This window comes from Diceros bicornis, chromosome 26, assembly GCF_020826845.1.
Source record: "Diceros bicornis minor isolate mBicDic1 chromosome 26, mDicBic1.mat.cur, whole genome shotgun sequence".
NCBI lineage: Eukaryota > Metazoa > Chordata > Mammalia > Perissodactyla > Rhinocerotidae > Diceros > Diceros bicornis.
In genome coordinates this window covers 10,613,000-10,633,119 of record NC_080765.1, presented here as the reverse complement: position 1 = coordinate 10,633,119, position 20,120 = coordinate 10,613,000, and the positions used below count along the sequence as shown (strand labels likewise).

Here is a 20,120-nt window from a genome sequence, read left to right as displayed (position 1 = left end):
TCTGATTCCTTTTCCATCAAATACTAAATGTAGGCTGAAGAAGGAGAAGATTGTCAGAACACACAAATCTGAGTTATAGATCATCCTCGTTATATTCCCAGGGTAGAAAATTTTTTATGATTCTGACTTGGTGTACCTGATGACATCTCTTTACTCAAAAAGTTGTTCACTATGGTTGGAAAATAAATCTTTATAAATATAAATACGACTGATAATATTGACATAAATAATTTTAATAATGTTTATATATTTAAATATAAAATACATAAAGTGGACTGTAGGCCTAAATGACTTCAGAAATCAACTTTTCAAAAAGTTTTGGTTGCACACATTATAAGAATGTTTTCAAACAAATCGGGTTGAAAAATCCAAAAAATGAAGCATACAGTTAGCAATATTGACACATTTATTTTTATTTGATTAAAGAATTAAAATTCTGAAAAATTCATGACCTATAAATATTAATTGTGTAATCTCTGATCCAAAATACTTCAAAAAGTCAATTATTTGAAGCTGTAAAACCCTATAGTCCTCTTTAATGAGTTGGTTTAATTATGTATGTATAATTATGTATATATAATAAGTATGTTATTATTTTAAAACATTTTTTAATTTCTAAAAACAATGATAATTTTGAAATCCATCAATAATCAGATCTTGCTGAATTTACGTGACTATCCAGGAAGAAAGGAAGGGAAAGAGGGAGGAGAAAATTTTTTAAATAATTCATATTTTATTGGAAACACCTAATACCAGAAAATAATCATAAACATAATCAGACGTGTCCTCTACATATGACCAGGTGAAAATACTAGCACGTTCATTGGAAAAAAATACCCACACACACTGAACAATAACAACAACAAAAATTCAGTGATGATAAGCAACATGCAGCTAAAGTACAACTCTGCTTGATAAGACAGGCCAGTGGGGTGTCAGGGAAGCACCATGTGGCTTAGCCACCTGGAGACCTCTTTGCCACAGATACTATATTGAAGGTGCATGATAATGACTGGATTCAGAAAGTTTACAAAACAAGTCATATGCATAGTTTTATTTTTTAGATAGACTTTATTTTTGGAGCAGTTTTATGTTCACAGCAAAATCGAGCAGAGGGTACAGAGATTTCCTGTATAGCCTCAGCCCCCCATTATCAACATCCCCCACCAGATGGGACATTTGTTACCATTGATGAAGCTACACTGACACATCATTATCACCCCAAATCCACAGTTTACGTTAGGGTTCACTCTTGGTGTTGGACATTCTATGGGTTTGGACAAATGTATAATGACATGTATCCACCATCATAGCATCATACACAGTAGTTTCCGTGCCCTAAAAGTCCCCTGTGCTCTGCCTATTCATCCCTCCCTCCTCCCCCTGACAACAACTGATGTTTTTACTGTCTCCATAGTTGTGCCTTTTCCAGAATGTCATAGAGTTGGAATCATAAGGAATGTAGCCTTTTCAGATTGTCTCCGTTCGCTTAGGAATATGCAGTGGTTTTCAAATGGTTTGAACATTTGAAAACACATGGTTTTCAAATGTAATTTCAACAGTTGTAAATTTTTGAGTGGCTGTAGACAATGGTTTACCACTATGAAAAATTGACAGACGTGAGTACCTCCTGTCCCACATGTAACCTGGTGGGGCTACTCTGCCCAGTGATACCTCCTACTTGCCACTCCAAGAAATCCCATCTTCAGGGACAAGAAACAGCCACGGCCTTAGGTTGCAGATGTCTCCGTAAGGGATAAAGCTCCTGTGTCTAAAACTGCTCCTGTGCTCTACCTTTCAGCTGTCGTCATTAGGTGCCCGTGATTGCTGGGTGCTCCATGACACAGCGCCTTGTCCTTGGCTGTGAGAATCAAGACGGCGTCGAATGGGTTTAGGGTTTGTTGAATTGAAGACTGAGCACACACTCGGATCTGTGCTAAGGGAATTATCTAGTGAAAATGGATATTTTTTGAGCAATGAAAACTACAAAAGAGCATAACATCTGCCACATTACCAGGCCTCTTCAGGGACTGCAGTTAGGAGCAGGGAAAGAAGGGCACTTTAAATGCTAATTATCTGGGGAGAAAATGTCCCCAGAGGCCTTATTTGGAGCAGCAGGAGGCTACAGCTTCCCACTAAGATCTTGTGTGAAGACTGAAACCCAAGTCTGTGAACGCGTGTGCGTGGGCCTCCACTTTTCCGCACAGTAGTCGCATCTCGGAGATGCAGCACTCATCTTTTCTCAGAAGGGTAGGGTTACGTAATCCTCGATAATTAAGACCTTTCCCTCCAAACTACTCCTCTATTGGAAACACTGTCAAGAAGGATTTACTGGCTCTAGGTCTTTTTCTCACTTGAGGGAATTTTTAATTCCATTGTCCACAAATTTGTGAGTCACTTCTGATGACAATAATTAGGAAAAAGAGCAGCCGAAGGATCTGAAAATAGACGGGGGCTGAGAAGAATTGGCGGTTTTTTGAATAAAGCCTAGGGTGGGAGAGAGAAAGGAAGCCGAGACGTTAGAACCTCCGTCCTGTGACTTTGGGGATGAAGAGTGTGTGCAAAAGGGTCAGACTCTATGAGCTCTGAGGTGAGGATGGCGCAGGCAGGGCGATTCTTATGCCTCATGATTTTGTGCGATCCCAGGTGATGAGAGGGCGAGAGGAATTGCCTTCTTAAGTGTCTCAACCAGGGGAATCATTCCTGGTTTTTGTTGTTCTGAGGCTGCGGTGGGTCCTGGAGAGGCTCTGAGTTTAGAATGAAGAGCAGAACCAGGGAAGTGCACACCTCTCAAGGTGACAATGTTGCACTATTATGTTGTCCTTTTTCTCCTTCCTTCTCTTTCCCTTCTTTCTTTCAGTGGAGGCTACCCTGGTTATCCACGCAGCATAATCAACTTAGAGGTTTAAGACAACACTGTTAGATTATGTCTCATGATTTGTGGGCGGGAATTGGAGCAGAGCTTGGATGGCGGGTTCCTCGTGCCCCGTGGTGTCACTCAGTCAGTTGGCGGATGGGTTGGGCTGGTGGTTGGGGGACGGGGGTGGGAAGACGGATTCACTCACAAGTTGGTGCCTTGGCGGGAAAAGCTATACGCTGGGCTCCCCTGGGACTGCCGATTGGAGCATGGCTGCTCAGGGCTTCTAGGAAAGATGGTCCTAGAGATGAGTAGAAGCTTCTAGTTATTAAGGCCTGGGTTGTATTCCATTTGTGAAAGTAGTCCCAGAGCCTGCATTCAAGGAGCCCAAACACAGATACCACCTCTCCATGGGAAAAAGCATCAAAGAATTTGCAGCATTTTTTAAAAGTGAGATATATTGTGGTGTAATTACATAGAGTAAAATTCACCCTTTTGGTGTACATTTCTATAAGTTTTGACAAATATATACAGTCCACATCACTACCGTGATCAAGATATAGAATACTTCTATCACTCCCGAAATCCCCTCGTGCTGCCCCTTTGTACTCAAAGTTCTACCCCTTCTCCCAGCTCTTGGCAACCATTGATGTTTTCTCTCCTTTTATAGAATATTATATTAATGGAAAAATCCAGCATGTAGCCTTTTGAGTCTGGCCTCTTTCTCTTAGTATAATGCGTTTGAGATCCATCTGTGCTGTTGGTGAGGACAAGTGATTTGCTCCCCTTTACTGCTGTGTAGTATTCCATTCCACAGATGTACTGCAGTTTACCTGCTGAAGACATTTGTGATGTTTCCAGTCTCGAGTGATTATTAATAAAACTGCTATAAACATTGCATACGATTTTTATAGGAACTTAAGCTTTCACCTCTGTTGCATAAATACCTAGGAGCAGGATTGCTGGATTGTATGGCTAGTGCATAAGTAACCTCGTAAGAAGCTACCAAACTGTTTTTCCCAGTGGCTGCACCATTTTCCATTCCCATCTAAAAGTATGAGAGTTTCAGTTGCTTCACATCTGCACTAAAATTTGGTTGTTATTGCTTGTTTTATCTCAGCCTTTCTAATAGCTGTATGCTGGTATCACATCACGATCGTAATTTTCTTCATGACCAGTAATGTTAAGGATCTTTTCACGTGCTTATTTGCCATTGTTATATTTTCGTTGATGACCTATTTGATTCTTTTTGCCTATTTTTTGAGTGTTTGGTTTTCTTATTATTGAATTTTAAAAGTTCTTTATATGTTCTGAATAAAAGTCCTTTGTCAGATGTATGTCTTGCAAATATTTTCTCCCAGTCTGTGGCCTGTCTTTTCTTTTCTTAACAGGTGTCTTTTATAGACAGAAGTTTTCTATTTTGATGAAGTTGGATTTATCAATTTTTTTCTTTTATGAATGGTGCCATTGGTGTCATAACTAAGAAATCTTTGCCTAACCCAACATCACAACTATTTTTTCCTAGAAGTTTTATAATTACAGATTTATGTTTAAGCCTATGATCTCTATCTGTTTTGAGTTAGTTTTTGTATATGGTGTGAGGTATAGATCCAGATTTTTTTTTTTTTTTTTGCATGTTGATGTACATTTTTTCCAGCACCAATTGTTGAAAAGACTATCCTTTCTCCATAGAATTGCACTTGTGCTTTAATCAAAAACCAATTGGTATGTATGTGAGTAATTTCTGGACTCTGTTACATTGATCAATGTGTCCATCCTTTCTCCAATAACTCTCTGTTTTAATTACTATGGATTTATAGTTAGTTTTCATATCCTGTAGTGAAGGTTGTCCAGTTTTGTTCTTCTTTTTTCAAAATTGGTTTGGCTATTCTAATTCCTTTGCTTTTCCTTATAAATTTTAAAGTTAACCTTTCAATTTCTAAACCATTCTAGCTGCGAATTTGATTGGGATTGCACTCAACCTATACATTAGTTTGGGGAGAACTGACATCTTTATTATGTTGTCTTCTAATCCATTAATATGATATGACTCTCCATTTACTTAGGTCTTTCATTTCTTTCATCAGTGTTTTATAGTTTTCAGCGTACAGATCTTACGCGTGGTTTGTTAAATTTATATTTATTTCATGTTTTAATTGCTATTTTAATGGTACTGACTTTAAAATTTAAATTTCCATTTGTTCCTTGCTCATGTTGAGAAACATAATTGACTTTTGTTTTTTGATCTTGTATTCTGTGATCTTGCTAACCTCAGTTCTAAGAGCATTTAGTTTGTAGACTCAGGAATTTTCTACGTTGAATCATGTTGTCTGTGAATAGAAAGAGGTTTTTTTTTTTTTTTCCTTCTTTTCAATCTATATGCCTTTTATTTCTTTTCTTTTGCATTGCTGCACTGACTTGCCCTTCCAGAATAGCAATGGTGAGCAAGACACTTTTGCTTTGTTCCTGATCTTAGGGAGAAAGCAATTCAGTCTTTCATCTTAAGTAAGATGTTAGTTATAGGTGTTTTATAGATGCCCTTTAGTAAGTTTCTTTCAATTCCTACTTTGAGGGTTTTTTTTAAAATCACTATTGAATGTCGAGTTTTGTCAAATGCCTTTCCTAAATCTACTAAGATAATCACATGGGTTTTTTTTCCTCTATTCTGTTGATACGGTGAATTACCCTGATTGATATTGGAACGTTGAACCAGCCTTGCATTTGTAAGATAAACCCCACTTGATCAGGATAAATTACGATTTTTATATATTGCTGAATTTGATTTTCTAATATTTTATTGAGGATTTTTGCCTCTGTGTCCATGAGGAATATTGGTCGGTAGTTTTCTTTTCTCATAGTATCTTTTTCTGATTTTGGTGTAGGGTAATGCTTTAGAATTGCTTTTATTTCTTATTCAAATGCTTGGTAAATTCACCAGTGAACCTATGTGCTTAGAATTTTCTTTGTTGGAAGGTTTTAATTACATATTCAAATATTTAATAGCTATAGGACTACTCAGGTTATCTATTTCTTCTTGAGTAGATTTTGGAAGTGTGTTTCTTTTAAGGAGTTTGTCCATTTCATCTAAGTTGTTGAATTTATGAGCATAACAATGTTCAAAATATTATCTTATTCTTTTAATATCAGTAGGATTTGTAGAGATGCCCCCTAATATTGGTGATACTGGTAATTTATGATTTCTCCTTTATTCTTAATCAGTTTGGCTAGAGGATTGTTGATCTTTTAAAAGAACCAGCTTTTGATTTCATTTATTTTCTCTGTTATTTTTTTATTTTCATTTCACTGATTTCTGCTCCTTTTCTTTACTATTTCCTTCCATCTACTTGTTTTTGGTTTGATTTACTCTTATAGATTCTTAAGGTAAAAGCTTAGATTATAATATGAACATTTAAATGCTATAAATTTCCCTCTAACACTTCTGCATCCCAAAATTTCGATATATTGTGTTTTCATTTTCATTAAATTAAAAATGCTTTCTAATTTTCCATGTGACTTCCTCTTTGACTCATGGGTTATTTTGAAGTATATTGCTTAATTTCCAAATATTTAGGGATTTTCTACATACTTTTCTACAGATTTCGAGTTGAATTCTATTGGGGTCATAAAACATACATTTTGTGATTTCAATTATTTTTAACTTGTTTAGGTTTGTTATATGACTCAAATATGTCAGTTCCATGTACACTTGTAAAGAATGTGTAGTCTGCTGTTGTAGGGTAGATTTTTAAGTAAATATCATGTATGTCAAGCTATTTGATGGTGTTGTTCAGGTCTTGTATATCCTTACTGATTTTCTTTGTTTACTTTTATTTTGAGAAAGGAGTATTAAAGTCTCCAAATATAATAGTAGATTTGTCTATTTTTCCTTTCAATTTTATCTGTTTTGCCCCTTGCATTTTGAAGCTCTGTTGCATACACATTTAGGATTGCTGAGTCTCCTTGGTGACTAGACCACTTCATCATTATGTAATGTCCCTCTTTATCACTGGTTTTATTCCCTGGTAGGATGTCTACTTTGTTTGACATTAGTACGACTGCTCTAGATTTCTTTTAATTAGTATTTTCATGTATATATTTTTTCATTCTTTTTACTTTTAAGCTATTTATGTCTTCATATTTAAAGTGGGATTCTTTTGGATACCATACAGTTGGGTCTTGCTTTTTATCCAACTGACAATCTGTCTTTTATTGATATGTATAGACTGCTTACATTTAGTATAATTATTGATATGATGGGATTAAAATCTACCATCTGCTAATTGTTTTCTATTTGTTCCCTCTCTTAGTTTTTCCTTTTCTATTCTTTTTGGCTGCCTGCTTTTGGATTAATTAGGTATTTTTATTACCTAGTAAATAATTACATTATTTTTTCCACTCTTGCCTTATTTATATCTCTTTTTCAAACTTGTTTAGTGATTGCTCTGGAGTTTAAAATGTATATCATTAATTAATTACAATTTATCTTAATATATGCTACACCTTTTGTGCTATTGTGGCCATGTATTTTGTTCTCGCATATGTTATAAGCCCACAATAAGTTACTACTATTTTTGCTTTCAACAGCCAATTATTTTTGGGAGTGAGTCAAAATAATAAAAAAACACAATATATTTACCTTCAGTTTAACCATTTCTGGAAATCATCATTTCTTTGCATAGATTTAAAGTTTTGGTGTCTGTCTGATTCATATTTCTTTAACGTTTTTTATAGTTCAGGTCTGATAGTAACGAATTCTCTCAGTTTTTGTCTTTCTGAAAATGCCTTTATCTTGCCTTCATATGTAAAAGCTGTTTTCACAAGATAGGATTCTGGGACAGTAGTTTTTTCTACCAGTACTTAAAGATATCACTCCATTACCTTCTGGCTCACATAGTTTCTTATGAGAAGGCTACTGTAATTCTTGTCTTTGTATCTCTGTATGTATTGTATCTTTCTTGTGTATCTGCAGCATGCAAACATTCTGTACTCCCATGCTGGCCCACATTCAGCCTTCAGCAATTCATTAAGAATTTTAGCTGAATTTTCCTTACCCAGTTGTATGGTGTCTATTGTCTCTTTCTCTCCTGCTCTGTCATAGGTGAGCCAGCACTCACATCCTTACTCCTCAGAGAGGCCCATCTTTTCTTATATTTCAGATGGTTGCCCTGTGACCTCAGCTTTCTTATGGGCTCCAGAAATGTTATGATTTTATAGTTTATTCAGCTTTTTCTTGTTCTTAGGTGGATGTGATGTTCTTTCCAACTTTCTACATCCTAGACATAGCAATCCCTGTGGCCGTTTTTAATCCAAAAATTTTGGATGGATCCTGAGTGAGAAGTAGGACAGTTTTCTTGGTGACTTATGGAGGGAGGGACCAGGGAATATCACAGCCAGAGTCGAGAGTAAATGGGAAAAGAAACGATGATTTGGAAGAGTAGACTTGAGGGGCGTGGATAGCTTTATGTTGTTTTCATCTCTGCCTAATGAGATGAGCTTTAGAAAAAGAGAATAATGAAAGGTGTACAATTTTTAACAGGACTGTGCTCTGTCCCATGTGTTCTGTGCCAGGAGACTCTTGTCTTTGTTTCTTTACCTTGAGCTGAAGGATCCTTTGGGCTTCTGCGCCTTACTTTTGAAACAAGCTCCTAAGGAACCAGGACCTTCTTTTGCACCCTGCAGCAAGTTTTGTGGCATAGCCAGTGGGCTAGTCCCCTCTTTAGAGGCCACTTGGGTTATCATCTTTAAAAAGCTAGCCATGTCACATTACTGCCTTTTTCACAACCATTTGATTCCCCATTACCTACCATATGTATTATCAACCACTGCATTTGGCATATGAAGCCATCCCCAAAGTGACCTATCCACTTCCTCAGCCCCATACACCCATATCTAGCCATGCTGCCTATTTTCTCACCATTCACCAGGTTTTTCATAATACCATGCCTTTGCTCACTCCATTTTCCCAGATGAGAATGCCTTTCTCAAGGCCTTGCTCTCTTCAAAGGTTTACGCTTTCTTCCAGACCTAGTCCAAGTGTCTCCAGATCTAAAGCCTTCCATACTTTCCTAGGGGAGGGTTGGTTGCTCTGCCCTCTGTGTTTAGTGGTCCAAAGAGTGATGTGCCTGTTTCAATTCCATGAGTATCTCCCCTAGAATGTGACTTCTTTGAAGGCAGGCCATTTGGCAGGTATATAATTGGGTCCAATATAAACTATTCAATAAAAGAAAGAAAGAAACAATGGAAAATTTAAAAAATGGTGGCCTCTGTGACAAAGACAAATTGTCTCCAAATGAATACAGTCTCCAAATGAATAAATAACAATACATATGGGAGGGGGGTGATTTTTTTTTCATGTAAAAGGTAATTTGGCTTGAAACATAGTAGTGTACAATGGGGGAGGCAGACTTCTAGATGAAACCTTGTCTTGATCTCAAATATTGGGTAATTGAAAGAGAAATCAGAGAAAGCTTTCGTTTGCTATCCATCTTAGGATCCCTAGGAAAGGCTCACCTGTGGAATGAGATGATCCCGGTCCACTTTTCTGCCTATGCCTTAGAATTCTCCAACAGAAAATGAGAAATAGCCCAATTCTTTTTCTTTGTGATGCCACTATTAGCTTCCAGAAACATTCATCACAATTCTCTGTTCTCAGTGCTGTAATTGTGGTGAATCGTGAGTGGCAGCTAAGAGTTTCTTTTTCATCTCTTCTCCCTACTGTGCCTCCTGCCATTTGTTTTGCTGCTTCTGACTACTGCCTTGGAACAGTGCCTACTGCGCCCCCACAGAACGTGCAGACGGAAGCTGTGAATTCCACGACAATTCAGTTCCTGTGGAACCCTCCACCTCAGCAGTTTATCAATGGCATCAACCAGGGATACAAGGTACACGGCCTTGGTTTAGAGTCTCTGAGTGGCTATCATGCATGGTATGTCATGCTCTTGTGATCAACGAAGAGGCTGCTCATTTCTCATTTCATCAAGAACCCATTGCATCGAGTTACAGAGCATGTTGATCTTGGTGGGGTCACCAAGGTCTTATCATCAGCTATACTGGCTCAGAAACTCAAATTACTAGTTTTCAAGAGGATGGGTTCACACATAACAGAGCATTTTCTTATGAGAAAGGCCATTCATTTCAAAATTATCAGTGGGAGATCTATCTCAGTTGATTGGAATCAGCATTTATACAAACCACTTCTTCCTGGAGGGGAGTCCTCTCAGAACACAGACTTAGCACAAAGGGCACTGGCTGCAATTCAATGATATTTCTATTGAGTAGGGACATTTATTCCTCCTCTTTCTCTACTCTAGGGAAAGTTCTGTTTATAGAACTGAGACCAGTTGATTCAGGGTACCTACCTGAACTGAATTAGAGACACAGATTCCCACTATCCAACTTCCCTCCATCCTTAGTTACCAGAATATGTTACCTTCACAAATGTACTTGGATGAAATTTCCAAAAGTATAATTTACCTTACCTTTTCAGCTTTTCCTGGGAGCCCATCTTAATTTTACCTACAGCATATTTGCTAACCTTCTGCAATGACAGGTAAACTCAAGGAAGATCTTTGTAGAGAAGGGATTCTATCTAGTTTGCTTGAATACATGGTAATTTCGAATTCAGAGAGTTATTTCCTCAGACATACAGTTCATTTTTTTTCCATTTGGATTCAACTTACTGAAACACTTGTTTTTCACTAGAAAGGCATACGTAGCTAGAAATTTGCCCCATCTTTTCTTTTCCCCCAGAAAATTTTGCCTTCTTGACTCTCCTGTCAAGTCTTATTGGCAAGACTGGAGCGTTCATTCCATGGCTTGGTTGTTGGTTTGATGTATATCAATACACTTTGTGTCCTGCAGGAGGTCAACTTTAGACCTAATCAACCCTGGAAACGTTTGGTGTCAAAGGAATTAAAAGTCACACTCATACATAATGTTGTCCAAACATTAAAACTATATGTATATACTATATTTCCTTACAATTATAATCAATCTCCTAAAAATCCTTCTCAGAAAACTAGAGTGGTAGAAATTATAAATAATTAAGATTGTTCCTGTTGAATCAGGGGCTTCTTTTTGAGTCAGAGTAGGTGTCTATCTGGAAAAATATCTGTATTTATGTTTCATTGTACTGATCCAATTGAATAACAGATGGTGTTGTCTTTATTCTTTACTGTTAAAAAATACATATGTTCTATAATGTGTTCAAGTGAAGAGAAGGTGAAGGTTTTAGGAGTGTCTATTATTCCAGTATGAGTTAAAGTATATTTTACTTATATAGACATGTATAAAATATGTAAATATACATATTTGTATTCAGTAGTCTGTGAGATATCTTTTAAATTCAGTATTTTTCAGTGAGATTATAAAATGTAGGATTTATGAAGTTTCTTAGTTACAACTTTACTTTCTTTGAAGACATTGTAATTGTAAAATAAAACTCTGATGCAGACTTGAGAGTGAAGATATGCAATTAAAAAGGATCTCTTTTTCAACCTGTTCCATCCCAGCTTCTAGCATGGCCAGCTGATGTCCCTGAGGCCAGCACTGTAGTCACCATTGCTCCAGATTTCCATGGAGTCCACCATGGGTATATAACCAACTTGAAGAAGTTTACTGCTTACTTCACCTCGGTCCTGTGTTTCACCACTCCAGGGGACGGGCCTCCAAGTGCGCCTCAGCTCATATGGACTCATGAAGACAGTGAGTAATCCTTTGCCATGTGTCTTATCAACAGCCATAAGTCAGTTGTCAAAGAGGTTCGGGCCACTGTCATATCCAGCTCTGCATGAGAGCAGAGATGGTCATTAGGAAACCCCATATTCTCAGAGTGTTTGCATTCTGCATGCCCTGGGGAGACAAGTCATTGAGAAATATTAATAATGTGTGGCAGCAGGTGGTATGTGGAATATGGAAGGAAGCCTGGCTAGAGGAAGGAACTCTGAGGGCAAGAGAGAGTCTAGTTCCAGCTGTATGGTCAGACTTTGGTCTTGCTGAACTTCTTTTCACTCAGATTTCAACTTCTAATCCCTTTACTTTCTTCTTGAATCCTCCTAATGCCTCCCAGCCCGTGGTTCTCTGACCCTCCCCAGGGGCATTTCACCTGAGCACCTTTAAGCCCTTGACTTTCCATTATCTCCTTCTGGTCAATTCAAACCAGCTCCTTCTCTGCTCTCAGGCCAACTGGTGCTTCTGGAAAACATTATCTAAGGAAGCTATCCTGAGAAAATGATCGCAGGTGTGCACAAAGATTTATATATGAGGAGGTTCAGTACAATTATTAGTAATTGAAAAAAAAAAGAAAAACATTCAAATGTTCCAAAGAGGGAAAAATTATGGAATGACAATAAAGTAAATATTTTGTAGGTATTTAAAAATATTTTGAGAAAAAATGATCCTGATCTACTGTTAAGTGAAAAAAATAGTATACAAAACATATAGTTTTGGATCTCATATAGAGATCCAAATTTTAGAAAAATGCACTTGTATAAAGCTATATGAGCTGAGAAAAGATATTGAAGGAAATATGTCACAATTTTGACAGTTATTATTTCTATGTGGCATGATTATGGGTATTTTTTACATTTTTCTTTCTATTTTTCTGCATATTCTCATTTCTACAATGAGTAAGTACTCCCTTAATAAGGAGAATTAAAACTAATATAAGTTTTAAAAAAAAGTCACCAAGGGCTGCCACTTGTCTCTCCTCCACCTTCCTCCTCTCCCAGCTCAGCTGGACTCTGGATGTGCTCCAGCCTTCTGTGTTTATCTCTACTTGGTGCAGAGGCCACTGCTCTGCTCTGTCCTGCTCCCTGAGACTGTCAACTTCACGGCCTCTTAGCAGAAGACATTTATAGAGGCCAAGGCCATCCAAGATGAGCTTCCTCATTTTCCCCTTCCATCTCAGAGTTTCCCTTGTTCTCATTCTTGTTCATCTTCCCTCCTCCTTTAGAGAATGAAGTGTCAGACCTTTTCTCAACCCACAAATATACTCAGGTCTCCCTCACCTGACTGCGCTGCCCCATTGAGTCACCCAGTTAGCTCCTTATTTCCTTTTGGTATAATTGATTACTCTGACCTCTTAACCTCTGACGCTCCCTATAACCTTTAGCAGCCTGGCTTTCACTTCACCACCTACTGTAACCATCTGCTATTGACTTAAGGTTGTGTCAAATTAGTGACACAGGAAGAATAGAAATGAATTTCTTGACCCTCCGAGACCACTGACCTTCCTCCCATAGAAAAGATACAGTAAAAAGTAACTCTGCAACTATAAACTGATCCTGGAAGTTATTCCCATACACTACCTTTGATCTGCTCTCTGCTTTTTGTTTAACTGAAATTTCCGCTGAGATAATTATAGATTCACATGCAGTTGTAAGAAATAATACTGAGAGCCCATGTACACTTTGCCCAGTTTCCCCCAATGGTAACATTTGCAAAAGTATAGTATAATATCACAACCAGGATGTTTACACTGATACAACCTACTGATCCAATTTAGATTTCTCCAGTTTTATTTGTTCTCGTGTGTGTGTATTTAGTTCTATACAATTTGTCACATGTGTAGGTTTGTGTATCTACTACCACAATCAAGATACTGAATAGTTCCAACACCACGAAGATCCTTCTTTTATAGCCATACCCACTTCCCTCCCTTCTTCCTTTCTAATCTATATGCTGTTTATTTCTTTTTCTTGCCTTATTGCAGTGGCTAGAATTTCTAGTACTATGTTGGATAAGAGTGATGAGAGCAGGCATTCTTGCCTTGTTCTTGATCTTAGAGGGAAAGCATTCAGTCTTTTACTGATGAGTATGATATTTCCTATAGCTGTTCTTTATCAAGTTGAGGCAATTCCCCTCTGTTACTAACTTGCTGAGAGTTTTTATCATGAATAAATGTTGAATTTTTCAATTGCTTTTAATATCAATTCATATTAATTGATATGATTGATATGGGGGATTGATTTTCAAATGTTGAACCAACCTTGTATACTTGGAATAAATCCCACTTGGCCATGGTGTATAATTATTTTTTATGTTATTGGATTCAATCCGCTAATACTTTATGGAGGATGTATTGCATCTAAGTTCATGAGAGATTGTGCTGTGTAGTTTCACTTTCCTGCATTTTCTGTCTTTGTCTAGTTTTGGTATCAGGATAATACTGACCTCATAAAATAAGTTTGGAAGTGTTTCATCCTCTTCTATTTTCTGAAAGAGATTGTGTAAAATTTGGTGTTAATTCTTCTTTAAGTGTTTGGTAGAATTTTCCAGTGAAATCCTCTCAGTCTGGAGATTTCTTTTGGGGGAACTTTTTAATTATGAATTGAATTTATTTAATGGTTATAACACTATTGAGTTGTCTATTTCATCTTGGTTGAGTTTTGGTAGTTTGTGATTTTCAAAGAATCAATCCTATAAGTTGTTGAATTTGTGAATGTAAAGTTGTTGGTGGTACTCCCTTATCTTTTTAATGGCTGTGGGTTATTTAGTCGTATACCCTATTTCATTCCTGATATTTGCGATCTTTTTCTATTTTTTTTTTTTTTGGTCATTCGTCCTAAAGTTTTTTCAATTTTATTTATTTTTTTAAAGAACTAGCTTCCTATTTCATTGATCTTTCTCTATGGTTTTCCTATTTTCAATTTCATTGATTTCTGCTCTTATTATTTTCTTCCTTCTGCTTGCTTTGAGTTTATTTTGCTCTTCTTTTTGTAATTTCTTTGGGTAAGCACGTAGACTATTGATTTCAGGCCTGTCTTCATTTCTAATGCAAGCAATTAGTGCTCTCCATACTGCTTTAGCTGCATGCCACATTTTTTGATATTTTGTGTTTCATTTTCATTCAGTTCTATGTATTTTTATTTCCTTTGAAACTTCTTCTTTGACCCAAGGATTATTTAGTAGTCTGCTATTTAATTTCCACATGTTGGAGATTTTCCTGTTGTCTTTCTGCTATTCATTTCCAGCTTGATTACGTTATGGTCAAAGAACACACTTTGTATAATTTCAGTTCTTTTAAATTTATTAAGGTTTGTTTTAAGGCCCAGGATATAATCTATCTTGGTGAATGTTTTATGAGTACTTGAAAAAATAATGTGTGTTCTGCTGTGGAATCTGCTTTTCAATCATAAAGTTTGTATACCCCTTATCGGAGTTTAGGATTAAAGGAGAAAGTTGATCAAGTTTAGCCTTTTCCTTTTTTTAAAAAAAAATGGCTGTCTCATCAAGCTTGTACCTCTTGTGCCTATCATAATTACGGTAGATTGATTGATTCATTTGTCCATCTGTCCAACATACAAACACATATACATACGTACATTCACATGTTTATAGAATACCTATTATGTGGGAGATAGCCAGCTGGGTGTTGAAGGGATTGCAGAGATGAGTAAGCACAGCCTCTGCCTTTAGAGCTCCTGGCCTAATCAGATGTGAAGTGGACATGACTGAGGTCAGTGCCACTGAGGGAGGAGGTCTGTAGAAGCACCTGTGGCAGCCCAGTGAGGAGTGACAGAAAATACCTGAGGGAGGCAGGTAAGTCTTTTAGAGGAGGTGACAACTAAGCTCAACCTTGATAGATGAACTTGTCATGCAGAGAATAGATGAGGACATTCCAGGTAGAAGAAATAGGATCCATAAAGGCAAAGAGAATAGAAGAGTGTGTGAGAAAATATGAGGTGTTTAGCATGTCTGTAGTATAGTGTATGGGGGTGGGGGGTGGAAACCGATCCAGACGAATCTCAATGGCTAAGTTTAGGCCCTTGGACAATGACAGTCTAGGCACTGGGGAAGCACAGAACGATTCCCATTAGGGGTGTTATTTGAGTAGGTCTGTGGCTTCAAAAGCTCTGGGGATTTTTGTGATGAGGGACTGGAAATAAAGATGAAGGAATCTGGGAAGAAGCCCAGAAGTTATGAGAGCCTAGACCCAGGCAGTGGAGATAGCGCTAGGGGAGATTCTAGAGACATGTCACAGAGAATTGGGGGACTGATTAGATTTAGGAGATGGGTAGAAGGAATTCTCTAGAATGACTCAACACACTTTGGGCTGTGTAACTGGGTAGATGGTGATGCCAATAACCAAAATGTGGAATACAGACCTAGGGTTAGGACGTGAAGTCTAGTTGGGAGACACTTAGTGTGTGGTGCCTGTGGGACATCTTGGTAGATGGGGCCGATGGCAGCAGAGCATCTGAAGAAGTAGATTTGGGAGTCCTAGCGATTAGCGATTGTGATCTTATTTTCGAAGAAAAGGTTAGGGAATATAATTGAGTATGTGGTCTAACCACAGGTGGAAATGTTTGAAATCAGTTCTACCTCAGAATGTCTGAGGTATGAGGTTCTTAGCAGTTAAAGCCACTTAAGTAGATAAAGTCACTTTGGGAATTAGGTGGGCAAATTGTAGGGGGAGCTGAACAGAAAGAAGAAGCTCGCTGGGCTGTGGCACAGTCGTGTGCATGGCGGCTGGTTTGGGGAGGAGCTTAGTCTTTTGGGACTGAGAGTACAGAGTGAGGCAAGCAGAGGGCCCATGCTAGATCTCTGTAAGAGGAAAAGAAGTCTTGCGGGGATGAAGGGTACATTCTCCACTCATCTGTAGGAAAACACAGCCTCATTCCTTACGTTCATAGATGAGGTGGGAAGGGAGATCCCTGGTAACTAAGGGAGGTGGTAATGAATTCTAGGAGCATCCGTCAAGCATCTCCCTTATAGTTCTTCATTATTTGGATGTTTTCCTCTATTTCATTTACTGAAGGAAGAGGCAAGGGCAACACCTCAGCACAAACCGCAGCCAGGTCCAACTGGATATCAGATTTTACTTTTTAGCTTAGAGGCTATTTCTTAAAATAAAAAGTGGCAAAAGAAGAGAACGTCTTCAAATAAAAGAGAGAAGACTGCTGGTTGAATTCTTTACTAAAAAAGCCCCATTGCTGCCAGTTAAACCGACAGACAAAAACTCTGAGCAAACATCCCATAAAGCTTTGTAGTAAGGAAATAGAACGTTAGATGCAGTTAGACCCACCATTAGTAAGTAAAAAGAGAAACTGGAGATTTCTGTCTTGGGAATTGAGAAAACTGGGAGTGATGTCATCTTTTTAGAATTTTCTAATTGAACCACCGTTTTTTGATAGATGGGGAGCCCACTTATCCTATTTAGAAGGATAAAAGCATCTTTGTAAGTGTGGACTATCTCAGTGAAAGATTGATGGTTGGGTTGAAATCTGCTCTGGGGGTGTAGCCTTTAAGAGAGAAGTTTGGACCCTTAGGTGCTGGAGCAATAGTCTCCATTGCGCTCTAGCTGATGGCTCTGTAGTTAGTTCTGCATCCAGCCAGCCTTCTTTTCCAAAGCTCCAGTGAAATAAGAACCTATGCGACAGGGAGGGGGCGCAGCAAAGAGGACACAGAATATAAATTTTAAGCCTAGACATTGCCAGCTGGTTCCAGCAGAGTTAGAAGACAGCACATTTGGGCAGGAATCCAGGAAGCAGAAACACTGAGAATATAGAAGGAGCAAAAAGCTTTCTTTGCTGGTCTATTGATCGAAAAAAGAACAAGTCAGTTCAAAAATCTGTCAGAATGTCTTGCTGGAAACTCAAAATTGGAGGAGGATGAGATGGTCTTGACAGCCATTCTATTTCACCATCTTCCACAGGCAAAGAGTGAAATTTGTCAGTTTGAGCTTATCCATAAAAAGTCTTTTGAAAGTTTCATCCAGGTGACTGTATTTGCTGAGTAATTTAAAAAAATTACAAGTTGTGTTCAGGGGCTTTGTCCAAGTACCAATTGAGTGCTCGGTATTGAATTCACCTTAAAAATATGCTGTCTGTGCAAGCAAGGCCGACAGTAGCCAGAGTAGGGTGAGGCTTATCTGTGGGAATCCCCCCAACTTGGCTCTCTGGCAGGACAGCAAGCACCCATGACTTTATGCTCTCCCGTTTTAAGCTAAAAAATTGCATTTTATTATTATTTTATTTTGTTTTGTTTTGTTTGTGAGGAAGGTTAGCCCTGAGCTAACATTTGTTGCCAATCTTGCTCTTGTTGCTTGAGGAAGGTGGTCCCTAAGCTAACATCTGTGCCAGTCTTCCTCCACTTTGTATGTGGGACGCTGCCACAGCATGGCTTGACAAGTGGTGCGTAGGTCCACGCCCAGGATCTGAACCTGCGAACCCTGGGCCGCCAAAGCAGAGTGCGGGAACTCAATCACTACGCCACTGGGCTGGCCCCTGTATTTTGTCATTAGTAAAAACATCTCAGTGTGGCATTATTCAGAGGTTCACCAGGGGAGTCATGTGGCCCAGCACTTTCAGGAGGAATCTGGTGTTCCCTGCCTGGCATGGAGTGTATATTTAACTGATATGTGCAGAAACAAATCAAGTTCTTGTCTCCTCTTTGTCCTCCTTCTATTCCTCCTTTGTCTCCGACTCTGCCTTCGAACCTCCCTTTCTTCCTCCCTGACTTTGTCCCCTGCATATCTCCTGAATTGGGTACTGAGAGGGGTTGGCATGGGGGACATCATAGAGAGGCGAGCAGAGCGAGTCTGAGCACAGCAGCCGTCCTTTCTGGTGGAAATGACGGCCTCGGGTGTTTGCCAGGCGCCCGCACAGGGCCTGGCTTAGTAACCAGTGGAGCCCTGTCTCTCTTCCTTCCCCTCGCCCTATTCCCCATTCTGCCCTAAGACTCCAGCCTCCTCTAAAGCATTTCCTTTTCCGTCTGCTCCCCCCGCCCCACACAGAGCTGGGATGAACCAGCCACTTGTGGGAACATCACCCGGTCACCTCTTCCCACTCCAACCACCACACGGGGCAGCTGGCCCTGGTGGGACCTGTTGTAGGAGCACTAAGAGCTCTACCTAGGAGAGCTGGAGTATGAGGGGGGCTCAGAACCCCCTGGAGGCCCCTGCCGTCCCGCCCACGGTTGCCACCTTCTCTGTCCTGCTGTCTCACTGGGGCAAGCAGGAGATCAGGGCGCTGGACCGAACTCTGTGACTGTGCGTCCTCGGGCAGTTGCTTCACTCTCGTGGGCCTGGCCATGAATTCTCCCGCTCTGAAGTGGGAGAGAGATCAGAGTATGGGATCTGTAATGTCCCTCTGGCTCTGAGAACCCAGGATCTTGGGCCTATTTAACTCAGGCCCAAGACTGAGTTAACTCTGGCCTTTCAGGACTTTTCTCTTGAGTGCTTTTCAAAGCCACAATAGAAATGACTTTATATTTTGATGATATGATAACTGACAACTAATAATAATAATAATAATAATAGCTAACATCAGTCAGCATTTCTGTGGTGCCAGAGACCTGCTAACTGCTTTCCTGTTTTATTAAATTTTATTCTCACATTGACCGTGCAGAGTGAGTTATTTTTATTTTCCCCGTTTCACAGATGAGCAAACTAAGGCTTAGAGAGTTTAAGTAATTGCACAGCCAGCAAGCAGTGGAGCCAGGCTTCACACCTAACTCTGACTCCAGCAGCATTAAACCACAATTCTGCTACACCACCCCACTGTGTTAGGAGGAGGGCTATGATGCAAAGAACCTCCTGGGAAAACATGCATTTTTGCTGGAACTTTCTCACCACTGCCCTGCCCCTGTGGAGTCCCTGGGGAGAGTGAGTGGGGGTTTGCAGCCTGCAATTCTGGATCAGGTCAGCAGGCATCATCCTGGAGCTGGGTGTGGGCTGGCCCTGCTCTGGCTGCACAGGTCCTTATGGCCCCACACAAGCCAGACACATGGCTGCAAAGGCATGTCCAGGGACGCCAGGTGCAGGCAATTGCTCTTCAGGATCCAGCCAGCCTGATTGTTCTCATTAGCTCAGATCAAGGAGAAGAGAAGGAGTTGTGTATGAATCGGCTGCTGCCGGTCTCTTCAGTTCTCCGCGTGGCTGGGATGAAGCTGAGTAAAATAATTTATGTGACCATAGCCAGGATGCCTTTAACACCTCGAATTCCCTCATTTCTTCTGGGTTTTCACTGACATTTCCTGCAGGTTTCTGGCCTGCAGGCTCTGGCCCTGACTCACCACTTCCCTTCCATAGTTAGAACTTTCCCCACAAATCTGACCAAAAGAGAATCGGGCTATTGTGTTAACAAATGACTTTATTTTTAATTGCTAGAACCAGGAGCTGTGGGACATCTGAGTTTCACAGAGATTCTGGACACATCTCTCAAGGTCAGCTGGCAGGAGCCCCTGGAGAAAAATGGCATCATTACAGGTAAGCATCCCTGCCTTCCGAAGAAGAAAAGACAAGTCTGCCCCAGCACAAGAG

The 20,120-nt window shown here is 39.4% G+C and overlaps 1 protein-coding gene across 3 annotated transcripts in view; it reads left to right on the top strand.

Annotated features, from left to right (window-relative positions):
- The window catches only part of SDK1 (sidekick cell adhesion molecule 1), a 919,553-nt gene that overhangs the window by 734,967 nt on the left and 164,466 nt on the right, over positions 1–20,120 (top strand). For all 3 annotated transcript variants that reach the window (XM_058569383.1, XM_058569382.1, XM_058569384.1), the window contains 3 exons: positions 9,623–9,738; positions 11,368–11,560; positions 19,968–20,066. In XM_058569383.1, coding sequence (XP_058425366.1) covers positions 9,623–9,738; positions 11,368–11,560; positions 19,968–20,066 — 408 coding nt within the window. The remainder of the gene's footprint in view (positions 1–9,622; positions 9,739–11,367; positions 11,561–19,967; positions 20,067–20,120) is intronic.